Source organism: Coffea arabica, chromosome 4e, assembly GCF_036785885.1.
Source record: "Coffea arabica cultivar ET-39 chromosome 4e, Coffea Arabica ET-39 HiFi, whole genome shotgun sequence".
Classification (NCBI taxonomy): Eukaryota; Viridiplantae; Streptophyta; class Magnoliopsida; order Gentianales; family Rubiaceae; genus Coffea; species Coffea arabica.
The window spans coordinates 9,817,283-9,829,377 of record NC_092317.1 but is presented as its reverse complement, the minus strand read 5'-3'; the positions used below and the strand labels follow the sequence as shown (position 1 = coordinate 9,829,377).

General features: G+C 32.6%; 1 protein-coding gene and 1 long non-coding RNA gene across 4 annotated transcripts; one reads left to right on the top strand and one right to left on the bottom strand.

Annotated features, from left to right (window-relative positions):
* Nucleotides 1-2,906: 2,906 nt before the first annotated feature.
* Nucleotides 2,907-6,454, bottom strand: LOC113741471 (uncharacterized). 3 transcript variants are annotated; one of them, XR_003460631.2, is made up of 5 exons: nt 6,263-6,454; nt 4,482-4,601; nt 3,942-4,022; nt 3,743-3,852; nt 2,907-3,213 (listed from the first exon to the last, which is right to left on the bottom strand). It is a non-coding gene; the product is annotated as an uncharacterized lncRNA (long non-coding RNA). The 3 variants fall into 3 exon arrangements; XR_011813613.1 differs by having other exon boundaries at nt 3,743-3,849; XR_011813612.1 differs by having other exon boundaries at nt 4,482-4,538.
* A 3,824-nt stretch (nt 6,455-10,278) lies between these two features.
* On the top strand, nt 10,279-10,863 carry LOC113740715 (cytochrome P450 71A8-like). The gene has a single exon (XM_027268245.2). It carries the CDS (start codon nt 10,279-10,281, stop codon nt 10,861-10,863), a length of 585 nt encoding a protein of 194 aa, XP_027124046.1.
* Nucleotides 10,864-12,095: the final 1,232 nt, after the last annotated feature.

Below are 12,095 nucleotides of genomic sequence, written 5' to 3'. Positions count from 1 at the left end.
CAGTTATTAATCTTAGTTCTCCATGTTAGAAAATGAGGCTAGCTGATGCAAATTTTCTTTTAATTTTTGTGTTATATTGAGTTTTTGTGTTATTTGGCTGTGAATAAGAGTTGACTGTAATCCGCTAGTCTTTACTACCTAGTAACAGGGGATCTTCACCAAAAGTGTCAATTCTCGCGTCAAAAAGTAGTAATTGCTATGAGTACGTGGTCACGTGGCGATCGAAGCTGAGTAACCGGGCTCTTTTATCTAACAAATGTCAGAGTTCGCGTCAAAAGGCTCCAATGGCTAGCGACTAAATCTTTTGTTACTATTGAGAAAAGCAAAAAAAAATCAAAAAAAGAGAAAAGCAAAAAATCGTGATAAAAAAGTGAAGGTTGTGTTAGTGTATAATAAAAGTCAGCTTGCCGATTTATGGATTTAATATGGAGATTTTGGTTAATAGTTGGACCATTCACTGATAAATGTTGAGCGACCACTCCTTTTTCTTAGATTAGTTAACCTGAAATTGGAAGAATTTATGGTTCAGAAGCTAACCGGAGTGATTTTTCTTGGACTTGGCCATTGATGCTTGATTATTATTTTTCTTGGTATCTTGGCAATATGGTAGATAGAGCAATAGTCATTGTCAAATACTGATGTTTGTTTACTGTTCTCATGCTTGAGGACAAGCATGATTTAGGTGTGGAGGGAAGTGATAGGTTGCGATTTATTCAATTATTTTATTGTTAATTTCTCCTATTATCTAACTCGATGTGGATTAATTATTAGATTCTACTCACTTTTCGTAATTTGCATTTATTTCAGAGAGTAGATCAAAAATATCATAACAAGAGTCAATTTGATGATTTTCAAAATAGAGCTCAAAGGGCAGGCATCCAGGGGTATTTTTGGAATATCAAGGCGTGATCTTTTTTTGGTAATTTGCGAAAGACAGCATAAAAGGAGGAAAGGAACGAAGGGCTGGGGGTCATCCTCTCCGCAAGGGGGGCCGCCGCACAAGAGCCAAGCATTAGAGTAGCTTTGATTTTTCCTTTCTTAGCTTTTTAGTAGTAGTTCTCTCGTTGGTGATGACAAGGAAAAACAATGGACTTCCTTTCGCTTTCTTTGACTTTTTCCTTTTGTCTTTTGTGGTTGCCCCCTGCGCATGCCAAGAGCTTTCCACCAATTAAACGAATTGAGTTTTTCCTAGTTTCGAAGTACAATGGCCGCAGTTATTCCTTCAATTTTCTGTGGATTTTCTTCATCAATATGAACTAATCTCCTCACTCTAGTCAAGAAACAACGGATGCTTTGATTCGCCTAAAAACTGTGAGATCAATTTAATTTTATCTTTTCTTTTTATTTATTGGTATCCGCATATTCTTTGATTATAGTGCTTATGATTGTTTAATTAATTGATTGTCTTGGATCCGGATAATTAGTTAATTTGATAATCTATTGTCAATTGGGACGTTAAATCCGTAATTGTTTAATTGTCTCAAAATAGTGATAATTGGCATGATTAGGTTTGTGTCAAGGGAATACGCGGACTAATCTAAAATAACCCTGGTAGTGTGTTATTTGGTTAGAATAGGGCTCCTCTAATATGTAAGGCAATTGGAAAATTAAATCTTACGGGCGTACCTAAGATTATTTCTCAATTAGAGTAGTGATTAACGGGCGTACCTTAATCACCGACACAGTAAGGAGGGGTTGACTGTCATCGCTTCTTTGGCAGTTATAACATATTTTTTAGTAAATAATTGGAATTGCCTTTGTTTCGATGATCAATTAGATGCACCATTGCTGAAGTTATTTCTTTGTTAGATTCTTAATTATCACCAATTTGATTTTAGTAATTTGTTATTTAATTTTTAGTAGCTTCTTAGATTTTATTTGAAATTCTTTGATTATCACCTTCTGCACAAAAACACCCCATTTGTTACTGTGAATTTGAAAAGAAACAGTTACACCTAATCTCTGTGGATTCGACCCTACTTACCACTATCTACAGAAATTAACTTTAGTTGAGCAGGTTTTTATTATTGCACAGGCTGACAACCTGTCAATATGAGCACACCCAAATTAGGACACCATGTAAGCACACAAAAGGAGAGTAAAAGCCCACTGTAAAATTTAGATACCCAATCCCCATTCCGTAATTAAGAATTTTACATTTTTGCCAAAAAATAATGATAGTCCCTACTATTATCCTATGGGCTAAAACCCTTTGCTACTGGCTCGGGAAATTTTAATAAGGCATACGAGTGCTGGAATTTTAACTGAAGGATAGGTGGAATGATCAATCAGATTCACCAGTCAACTATTCTCTTCAATTCTAATGAGTTCCAATATCACTACAAGAAATTTGGTCATCAGTGACAACTGATTATTATCACAGAAAATGTAAAAGTCGTCACTAACGTGTTTTACTGACAACATTTTAGTTGTCACAAAGTCGTCAGTGAATCTCTGTCGGTAAAGGTACACAGTCACAACATTAAATGTCGTCAGTAAATGTTATTCATTAGTGACAATATTTTTTGTCAATAATAAATACATATATAGTGACGACATTTCACCTTATCAATGATGCTCGTAGTAGTGTCGTCAGTAAAATCCTTTTCATAGTTGCCGTTGGTATTGATTGGTTACTCACAACTCTTTAGAGTCGTCACTAAAAATGGCTCTTTACTGACAACATTTATCATCACTATATACCTTTTTGTTATACACCCTATTTAGTGACAACTTTTTGTTGTTAGTGGAGAAATCTGATTAGTAACAATATATTGTCACTATGAAACCTGATACAAACGATTGTCCTAAAAGCAACCAATCCAACAATACATCAAATTAGAACCATATAAGGCCTGCTAATTAATATCTAAAAGCATCCATTATACTAAAAAGGAATCCAACAATTCATCAAATCAAAAGAACCATAAAAGGCCTGCTAATTAATAGCTAAAAGCATCCATTATGCTACAAAGGACCAAAATATAATGTTTAAGTTCAATGTCATCCTACAAATACTACAATAGAAGTGGTACTGTGTAACCCAAATTGTTCATGCAAAGTCAATCAAGTTTACAAAAAGCATCCGAGCCTGAAAAGTCATAAAAACTTCCAAAACACTTCACGAGCCAAAAAAGCAGCTTTATCTTCATCCTTCTTGAGTCCACTTAGTAGCTATGAATTTTGCACAAAATCTGACATAGTAGCATTTGTCTGCATAAAGTAGTATAACAATAGTAAGTAACAAGCATTTTGAAAAGGAAAAAAATCTTAGATTTACTTATCACAAACTCAAATAATGAGTAGGAAATTAGTAAGGAAAAGAATAAAGAAGGTGATTAATTGTCATAACAAGAACAATATCCCAAATGAACTCAAAAGTTAGCTATTGAAGTATTAGTAATGTCAATAACTTATTTATATTCTATATGTTCTACTGAAGACAAAGGATTGTTACTTATAAAAATTAGCCATGGATAACATAAAACAATGATTCGCTGCAAATTGTTGTGCTACAATAACTTGATTAAGTTCATTCTTCAACCCGTAAAAGGTTATTTTAAATTAGCTTACTACCCAAAATTAAACCATCTATATAAATGCCCTCATTAAGTCAATTGGGCAGAAAATTATGTCCATGATTCATATTGCACTTGATTTGTACTATTACAAATCTACCTTATTAAAAGTATGATCAGAAAAAGGTTTTGCCATGAATTTCGAGCATATGTGCTCTCATTACCTTGCTGCCTAGCTTCCAGTTGTGTTTAGAGATTTAAGCAGGCTCTGCATTTCATTCTGCTGTTTCTGCATCTAAGTTTGTTGGCTCACAAGTGTTTCCATCAGTTGCTGCTGAGATTGGATAGTCATTTCCAATTAAGTGCGCATGTGATCACAAAAACAAAGGAAAAAGGAAAAAAAGAGAGTTCGTATTAACTCACCTTAAAGTAAAAAATGCAGCTATATGACAATCTCCTAGTGAGACATTGAACCTATGTCCGTAGCTTCAATCACTGCAAAAGCTAATAATCACAGTACAAACAATTTAAGTTTTGGGAGTTTAATTCACATCAAATTGTACATATGCAGATTGATCTAGCAATACCTACAACTATCAATCTGAATAGAGCATTATTGCTCAAAAATTAAAAGATAGTCAAGCATAGTCATTACAATCAACTTTAGTCAAGCGTAATCTATATTTGAGCTAACCAGTCGTAAATGATTTTTATTAACTAGGGATGACTATGCTCTAGAGATTATTTCAACTAATCAAAATAATCTATGCTCCAGAGATGTCTTTTTAACAAGCAAAAAATAGAACATTTAGAGGATTAAATGAGACAAAATAGACCAAACAAGTTGCTAGATGGATTGCACAACTTTTTTAGAAATTAAGAGTAAATAGATGGATTGCACAACTTATTTGTGCTTAGTTTAATCTGTCAAAACCAAATCAAGGCATGTCCTGGTACCAATACCTTTTGCTCTTCATGGTATTTTGTAGGCCTTGTCCATAAGTCGCTCGTTGACTGAAGCTAAATTTACAGCAGAAAATGGACAAGTTAATTGCAGAGAATTACTCAACTCAGTGATCCAATCTGTACAAGAAGCCGGTGGATTAATTGATTATGCAAAGGTCAGGCATCATACGTAATTACATGAAAGTCTATACTACAATGCAACTTTTCTACAAAAATTCTGTTCAAAGCTGTATTACATTAAATAAATAGATAGCCGTTCTAGTTGCCACTTAGCATATATCACTTTACTCTGGTATAGAGTTGTAACAAATTAACTTTGCTTTCCTAAGACTAAAAAGTACCTAATAGTTAAGTGAAAAGCTATTGAGCTGATAAGCTCTCAATTAATTAATGAAAAATAAGATAAGGATGAATTTTTCACCGCTCAGAATATGCAAAGGTGAACTCCATGATCCACCTATAAGACACAACTATGTATGTATCTATCTATAAAGTCATCTCATCTTAAACTTCATGCCTCATTCTTAAGTGATTCAATCTGAGTTGGTTAATTATCCACAGTGAAATTACAGCAGCACTATATATCAATCTCAAATAACAAGCCAAACTCCTAGTAGGTAAATACTAAATTGAACTAACTTGTGAAAGCTTTTAACTGGCTTTCCATTTTAGGTTAATGTGCTCAAGCTTTTCTTGTATCAAGGCATACAAGTTAAGACCCAACTAAAATGTGACTAATTCCATATCAGCTCCACTATTTTCCTATTGTCAAGACTATTTCAAGTGATTCTTTTAAGTTCATAAGACCCCAGATGAATCAGCAGATTATCATGATCACTTAATATTGTTTGGATAGCCATAGGTCTATAGCAATTGCCTTTCCTTGTATCATTTCCAACATCTTTTAAGTGAAGTGACATAATGCAGTAATAGGAACACAAAGGACTCGTATGGTAGACATAATGCAGATTGACCTAACTATTAAGTGAAGTGACAAATTTGACTATATATTTAGATGTTTAGAACAACAGGCGGAACACAAAGAACTGGTATGGTAATGGTTGAAGTTAGTATCATAAAGCCCACCATCAAATCCATCTTACAAAAATCTATTTTTTCCTTTTTTTCTTAATGAGATCGCTTTTTGGGAAATAGGAAAAAATTACCACTCCAAATCAAACAAACAAGAAACAGGGCCATACACGCTTTGGCAATGTGAAGGAGAAAGCACACTCCAACTAAATAAATAGTTTATTGGTGAAATTCCCATTACAGTTAACCAAATTTCAACAAAACAAAAGATATCTTTGACAGTACAAAAATTTTCACCAAACCTTGTACCTAGATCTTGAGCTACTTATCCACTTAATTAAATCCCGAATCACTATTTTTCATTTCCCTCTTAACCCAACACCATTCTACCAACTAGTTTCCTCGCATGCAACCACTCACTAGCAAAAAATTCACAAAATCACTCCTAATTCTCTTCCATTTTACTAACACAAAAAATGAAACACTAAATTTGCCCTCCTAGGCCCATCACAAATCGGTATGTACCCACAATCGAATCTCTCTAAAGCCTCTTGTCTTGTATAAGAAAAAGTTGGGAAAAAATTTTAGGGTAGAAATCCACAACAAAACAAATTCCACAATCATGAGATGACTCCATCCATAAATCAAAAGAAACCCAAAAAAATTGGAGAGAAATTTTTAGCAAAAAATTAATTAGGGCAAAAAATTTGGGAAAAATTTCAGGAGAAAAAAGAGAAAGGGCGGACCTTCTATTGTAGAGCGTTGGTGGTAGAGGAAGTCTTCGATTCAGCACTGCAGAGCCATAATCAATCAACAGATATAAGGAGGAGAAGTTCTTCTATTTTGTTTGGCAAAGATGAAGAGATGAAGAGGGAGAAACTCATTTTGGTTCTAAGTGTTGGGCGTATAGTGTATAGTGAAAGAGTACTAGGAGCCGGTCTTGATTTCTAAGTGTTTTATGTACACCCGCGCCTCTTCTTTGTTTACTCACTTTTAATGAAATTTCAATTCCTTAGCTTCCCCCCTTTCTTGTTTAGTTGCAAAATTTCAAATAAAGTTTTTTAGTTTTACTTTTTAGTTGAAGTATAATTTTAGTAATATATTATTAATTTCTATTTGTTTATGCTTTTTTGAAACTATTCATAAAGGATGAGAAATTTGCTGCATTAATACTAGTGGTAAATGTACATTTTTCTACTTCAAATAGTTCGCTTTTTCATGATATCAAATAGCTCATCCAGTGTTAATATTCACGTCATTGTCTAGAAATTGTGAAATTACTACAACTTATTTATGTTTCTTTCATTATTTTAGCCTAATAGTACAGTAGTATTTTCAATTATTTTACATTGAGAAGCACGAATTTTGATGGCTATTCTTGCTTTAAATTATTGTACGATAACCTGAAACTTGTCATAAAACATGACTTTTTGCAGTGAATTAGACTTTTGTAAAAAATTACCTTGTCATAAAAAGTACCTTTTGCAATACCGTAGTTCTTAAAGTCAACTCTTTCTTATTAAAAATTTTTTTAAAAAAAGATCAATTAGATAGGAAAAATATTTTTTCATAAATAATTCATTTACTATTAGTCAAACATAAAACTTCACATTTAATTTATTACCTTTGACTAAAAAATAAATAATTAAAGCAATAAATTGATTTAATTAATTAACTAAAGAGTTTAGGATTTATTTGCTTTAATAACTAGTTCAATTTACAAACTCTTACAGCTTAACATTTTTCAGGTATTGGGAAATTAACTACAAAATTTCTTTAGTCTTTTTTCCTTTAACAAGTCATTCTTTGACAAATTAATATGACCAATTTGACTAAACTAGTCAAATTGCGAATTCATATGAAAATCAAGAGGCTCGAAATTGTATGATAGTCAAACGGTTTCATTAGAAACAAATCAATATTAATATTAATATATTGCCAAAGTTGTAAAAATTCTAAGATAGTTTAGTAACAACATATAATTATCACTAAAGCTATCCATTATTATAGTGACAACAGAGAGTTGCCAGTAACGAAAGTACACAAGCTTCAGTGACGACATTGCAAAGTTGTCAAAAAAAAAATAGAGCTAGTAATAGTGATGATATTCATCAAGTCGTCACTAAAAGTATTCACCAACAACTCCGGCTCTCTTGGATCTTGTTAGAGGGAATATGTTTGTGATGACAAATACAAGTCGTCACTAATTAGTTAGCTCTATGAGACATTTGTGACGACTTTCAAAGTTGTTGGTAGAGGACCTCATTTTGTGACAACTTTTCTGTTGTCACTAAGAAATGTTGTCACTGATGACCAAATTTCTTGTAGTGTATATTCTGATAATAAATTTACTTCATTCCAAATAAAATCTTGAAGCATAATATATTTTCTTCTTAAGTAATTTGCGTATAAAGGATTATGGTGGTATTCCATGTTCTGTTATATATCGTTACATATTTCTAAATTAATTGATATAGTTGACTTAAATGTGTTTTAATTCCTCTTGAAATCGTACATGCTGTTTAATCTCTCTTTATTCCTAATCCAAATCCAACTATATATTCAATTTAAGTTGTATGATTATCAATTTAGAATAGATTAAAATTGGTTCTCTTTCATAATCTTTACTTGTTTTGCTTTTGCCTAAAAGAACTGGTCTAGAAAAAAAAAAAAAAAAAAGAAAAGGTCAACGCGTACATGTTTGCTCACTGGGAAAAAATTTTCTTCAAATGCTTAAGGAAAAATAGCTAATTTCATTCCTAAACTTTTTTCATGATATCAATTTAGGCCTTAACTTTTATTTCTGACCAATTTGATACTTGAATTTATGTTGCAATTCCAATTAAGGACCTTCGCGATGGCATGATTACCTAAATCTAATTTGGCTCCTAATTGATTAACTAGATAGAGGTTACTCATGGGATTGTAATAGAGCAACTAAATTGTGTAAAAAAACTACTAGATAAAACTTTTAAATCGTGTAAAAATTCTCCGAATAAAACTTTCGTAATGTTTAATCTTATGATTTTTTTTACATGATTTTCTTGATTTATTAAAACCACGTGAGTGACATTCTCAAAATACCCCATTTAGTTCATCAATTAGGAGTTCGATCAATTTTATGTGGTCGTGCCAACATAGAGGTCCTTAATTAAAATCACAAACTAAGTTCATGTATCAAATTGGATAGGAATAAAAGTTAGGGTCTGAATCGGCACTATCAAAAAATTTTAGGAACTAAATTGGTCATTTTTCCTCAAAAGAAGAAAAGAGGGAAAAACCATTTCTCATGTTGTAGTGATTTTATTTTATGCTACTAAACTTTCAATTTACTATGATAGTGAATGGATATTTTCAAAGTTAAATTTGAAATTAATTATTCTAATGTCACATATTGCAAGTAACAAGCCAAAAAGGCAGCAAATTTATTAGGGATAAATTTAGAAACAATCCTTCAATTTTTTAAAATAAAAGTAGCTGTCGTTTAAGTTACTTGAGATAATTAGACTTGTTTCCCTTGAGGAATTTGAATGACTATCCTACCCTTGAATGTATACAAGTTTTATTTCATTTTTTCATGAAAAACAGAAAAAGATAAACTAAATATACTCACACTATTGCCCTATCTGTAGGCAATTGGCAATAGTTGTGGTGGTGATAGAGGATGTTGGCACTAACTATAGTAGAGAATCATGCGAGGATTAATTGGATGTAGGTGATGATGGTTTATAAGGGGCATTTCAGGATAGGAGAATTTTACACTAAACCACATACGAATTAATTGATAAAATCAAACTAAAAAATGATCTTATCTTCTTGATTTTAGAATTCTTATATTTGTGCATGTCGATTGTCATTTAGAAATATCATAATTTTCAGTTGCCTTTTATAGGTTGACTCTTTATAATATTTAACAGGTATTTTTGGCTCACATCAAACAAACTCAATTTTGTATTGGTCACAAAAACATATGAAAATAAGGGTGTAACTATAACTACTGAAATTGGAGGAGAACTATATATCAGCAATTATCGAAAACCTCAGGACACGTTTCCAAAGATATCCCTTTCTGTAAGAATATCATATAGGAACATTATTGGAGACATAATAGAAATTGAATAATATTGACTAATAGCCCATTGATGAATACTTAATCTTAAGTAGGAGTCCTTGTTCTCATATGTTACTATGTCCGAAGAGGTTTCCGTGACGATTTGTCCTTATTTTTCGATTCCTCCTTTGTCTCATTTCTGCAAATCTATCCATACAGATACCAAGCCCTGCAGCCTCTTTAGACTGCCAACTGAAACAAACTTGTCCCATACTTCTTTTCCTGTTTTGGTCCAAAATCATAGTCTTATTGTATACTGAGCAAAATACAAGGGAGATTAAAAGCAATGGCAAGCTCATCAGGCTTGGTATCGGAGCTAAAGATTGATATATTTATGTTTTATCCAATCTTCTTTTCGCTTTTTCCTTTAATCTTACTGTGGTTTCTCTTCAAATTATTTTCAACTTCGAGGAAAAATGAGCCACCATCGCCACCAGGACTTCCAATTATTGGAAATCTTCATCAGCTAAGCTCACTGCTTCACCATTCCCTCTACTCCTTAGCCCAAAAATATGGTCCATTCATGTTTCTTAAATTTGGTAGTGTTCCAACGGTTGTCGTTTCATCAGCTGATGGAGCTAGCCTAATCAGGATGATTTGATTTTCTCCAATAGGCCATTTTCGAGCACTATTAGTAAACTTCTCTATAACATGAAGGGTATATCGGTCGCACCCTATGGCGAGTATTGGAGACAGTTAAAGAGCATTTGTGTTCTTCAGCTCTTGAGCAACCAAAAAGTTCATTCATTTCGCAATATAAGGGAACAGGAAATGTCGATTATGATGCAGAAGATTAAAGACGCTTCTTTGGATTCAACACCTGTGAATTTGAGCAAAATTTTTTTTTCACTGACTAATGATATTGTATGCAGATCAGCTTTTGGGAGGAAATATGGTGAAGGTGAAATTGGAAAGAAATTCAAGCAGCTGTTGGATGAATTCTTGAAGTTACTGAATGAAGGAAGTTTATTTGAATTTGTGCCCTGTCTCAAGTGGATTAATCGAGTTAATGGTTACGATGCCAGAGTGGATCGTGTTGCTAGAGAAATTGATGAGTTCTTGGAGGGCGTGGTCCAAGAAAGGTTGGATGGTGCAGTGGAAAAACATTCCTGCAGATCAAGTGGTGAGACAGCTGATGGCGTAAGCAGAGGAGATTTTCTTGATATGTTTGATGAAGAGAATCTAAATAATGAGATATTAATTCAACTCATTCTCATATTTCCAAATTTCTTTTAACCTTACATGTGTAAAAGGTCATCTCAGTGATTACAACAAATTTAATGTTGTCATGACTTGTACCCAATGTTTTAACGATACTCCAAATATTCTCATATTCCCAAACTCTTACTAGCTTTGTGGTTGAAATTCAAACACAACCTTTGACCACAACTCATTTTTATGTAGTATAAGAATATATATTAAGATGGTAACAACAAGGATTTCACCTAATTTTCTAAAAGGTTTTCTCAGGAACTCATATCAATAAAGGATATTAAGATCAGTCTAGAACTTCATGTACAACTTATTCAACAGGCAGGAAAAGTAAAGTTAGTAGGAAAAGAATCCTAAAACACATACCGTAAGTTCCATTCCATCATGTAGGGTAGCATTCTATAGTAGAGGAGTATAGCTCCTTTGTGCCTAGTTTCATAAGTTTCAGCTATAGATTATATGCTTTTGCGGTTGCTAAAATTTATAGGCTTTTATAACAAACCGCTTTGCAGTTAATCTATTGTAGAATTTTTTTTGTAGCGAATACCAATATTTACAAGTATATATATATATATATATATAGAAGATGAAGAAAATCTAACGGAAGAAGGTAGAGAAGTAACCATTAGAACAGATCTGCGTAACAGTCGAAAACTGTTACTCAAAAATAACAAGATATTAATTCAATCACTAAACGGCAAAAAAGCATTACTCTTATATTTAATGATGAAAACAACATTTAAGTAATTACAACTAAATAAGAGTTAGAATGACTTGTACCCAATGCTCCAATCACAGTCCAAACATTCTCATATTTCTAAACTTCTCTCAACCTTAAATATCTAAAAGGTCATTGCAGTGATTACAACAAATTTAAAACTGTCATGACTTTTATCAAATGCTCTAATGATACTCCAAATATTTTCATATTTCCAAACTCTCCCTGGCCTTGCGGTTGAAATTCAAACACAACCTTAGACCACAACTCATTCTCATATAGTATAAGGATGTAAGGGTAAAATTGTCATTTTAAATGACAAGGAAGGTATCTATAATTTTTCAAACATCAGGGAAGCTCAGTGAAATTGTTAGAAACCTCAGGGGAGGTTTCTAAAATTATCCCTAAAATAAACCGCACTCTTTAAGTTAGCTTGTTTAACATAATTAATATGGTAGTTTCTTGTGGTTGTAGAAACTTATTCCAGCCTCTCTAATTTATGCTTAATTAACTGTTGGCTTTGTTGAGTTTCAACAAA

Coding starts and splice junctions, on each gene's coding strand:
- LOC113740715 (XM_027268245.2), top strand. CDS start 10,279: ATGAAGGGTATATCGGTCGCACCCTATGGCGAGTATTGGAGACAGTTA.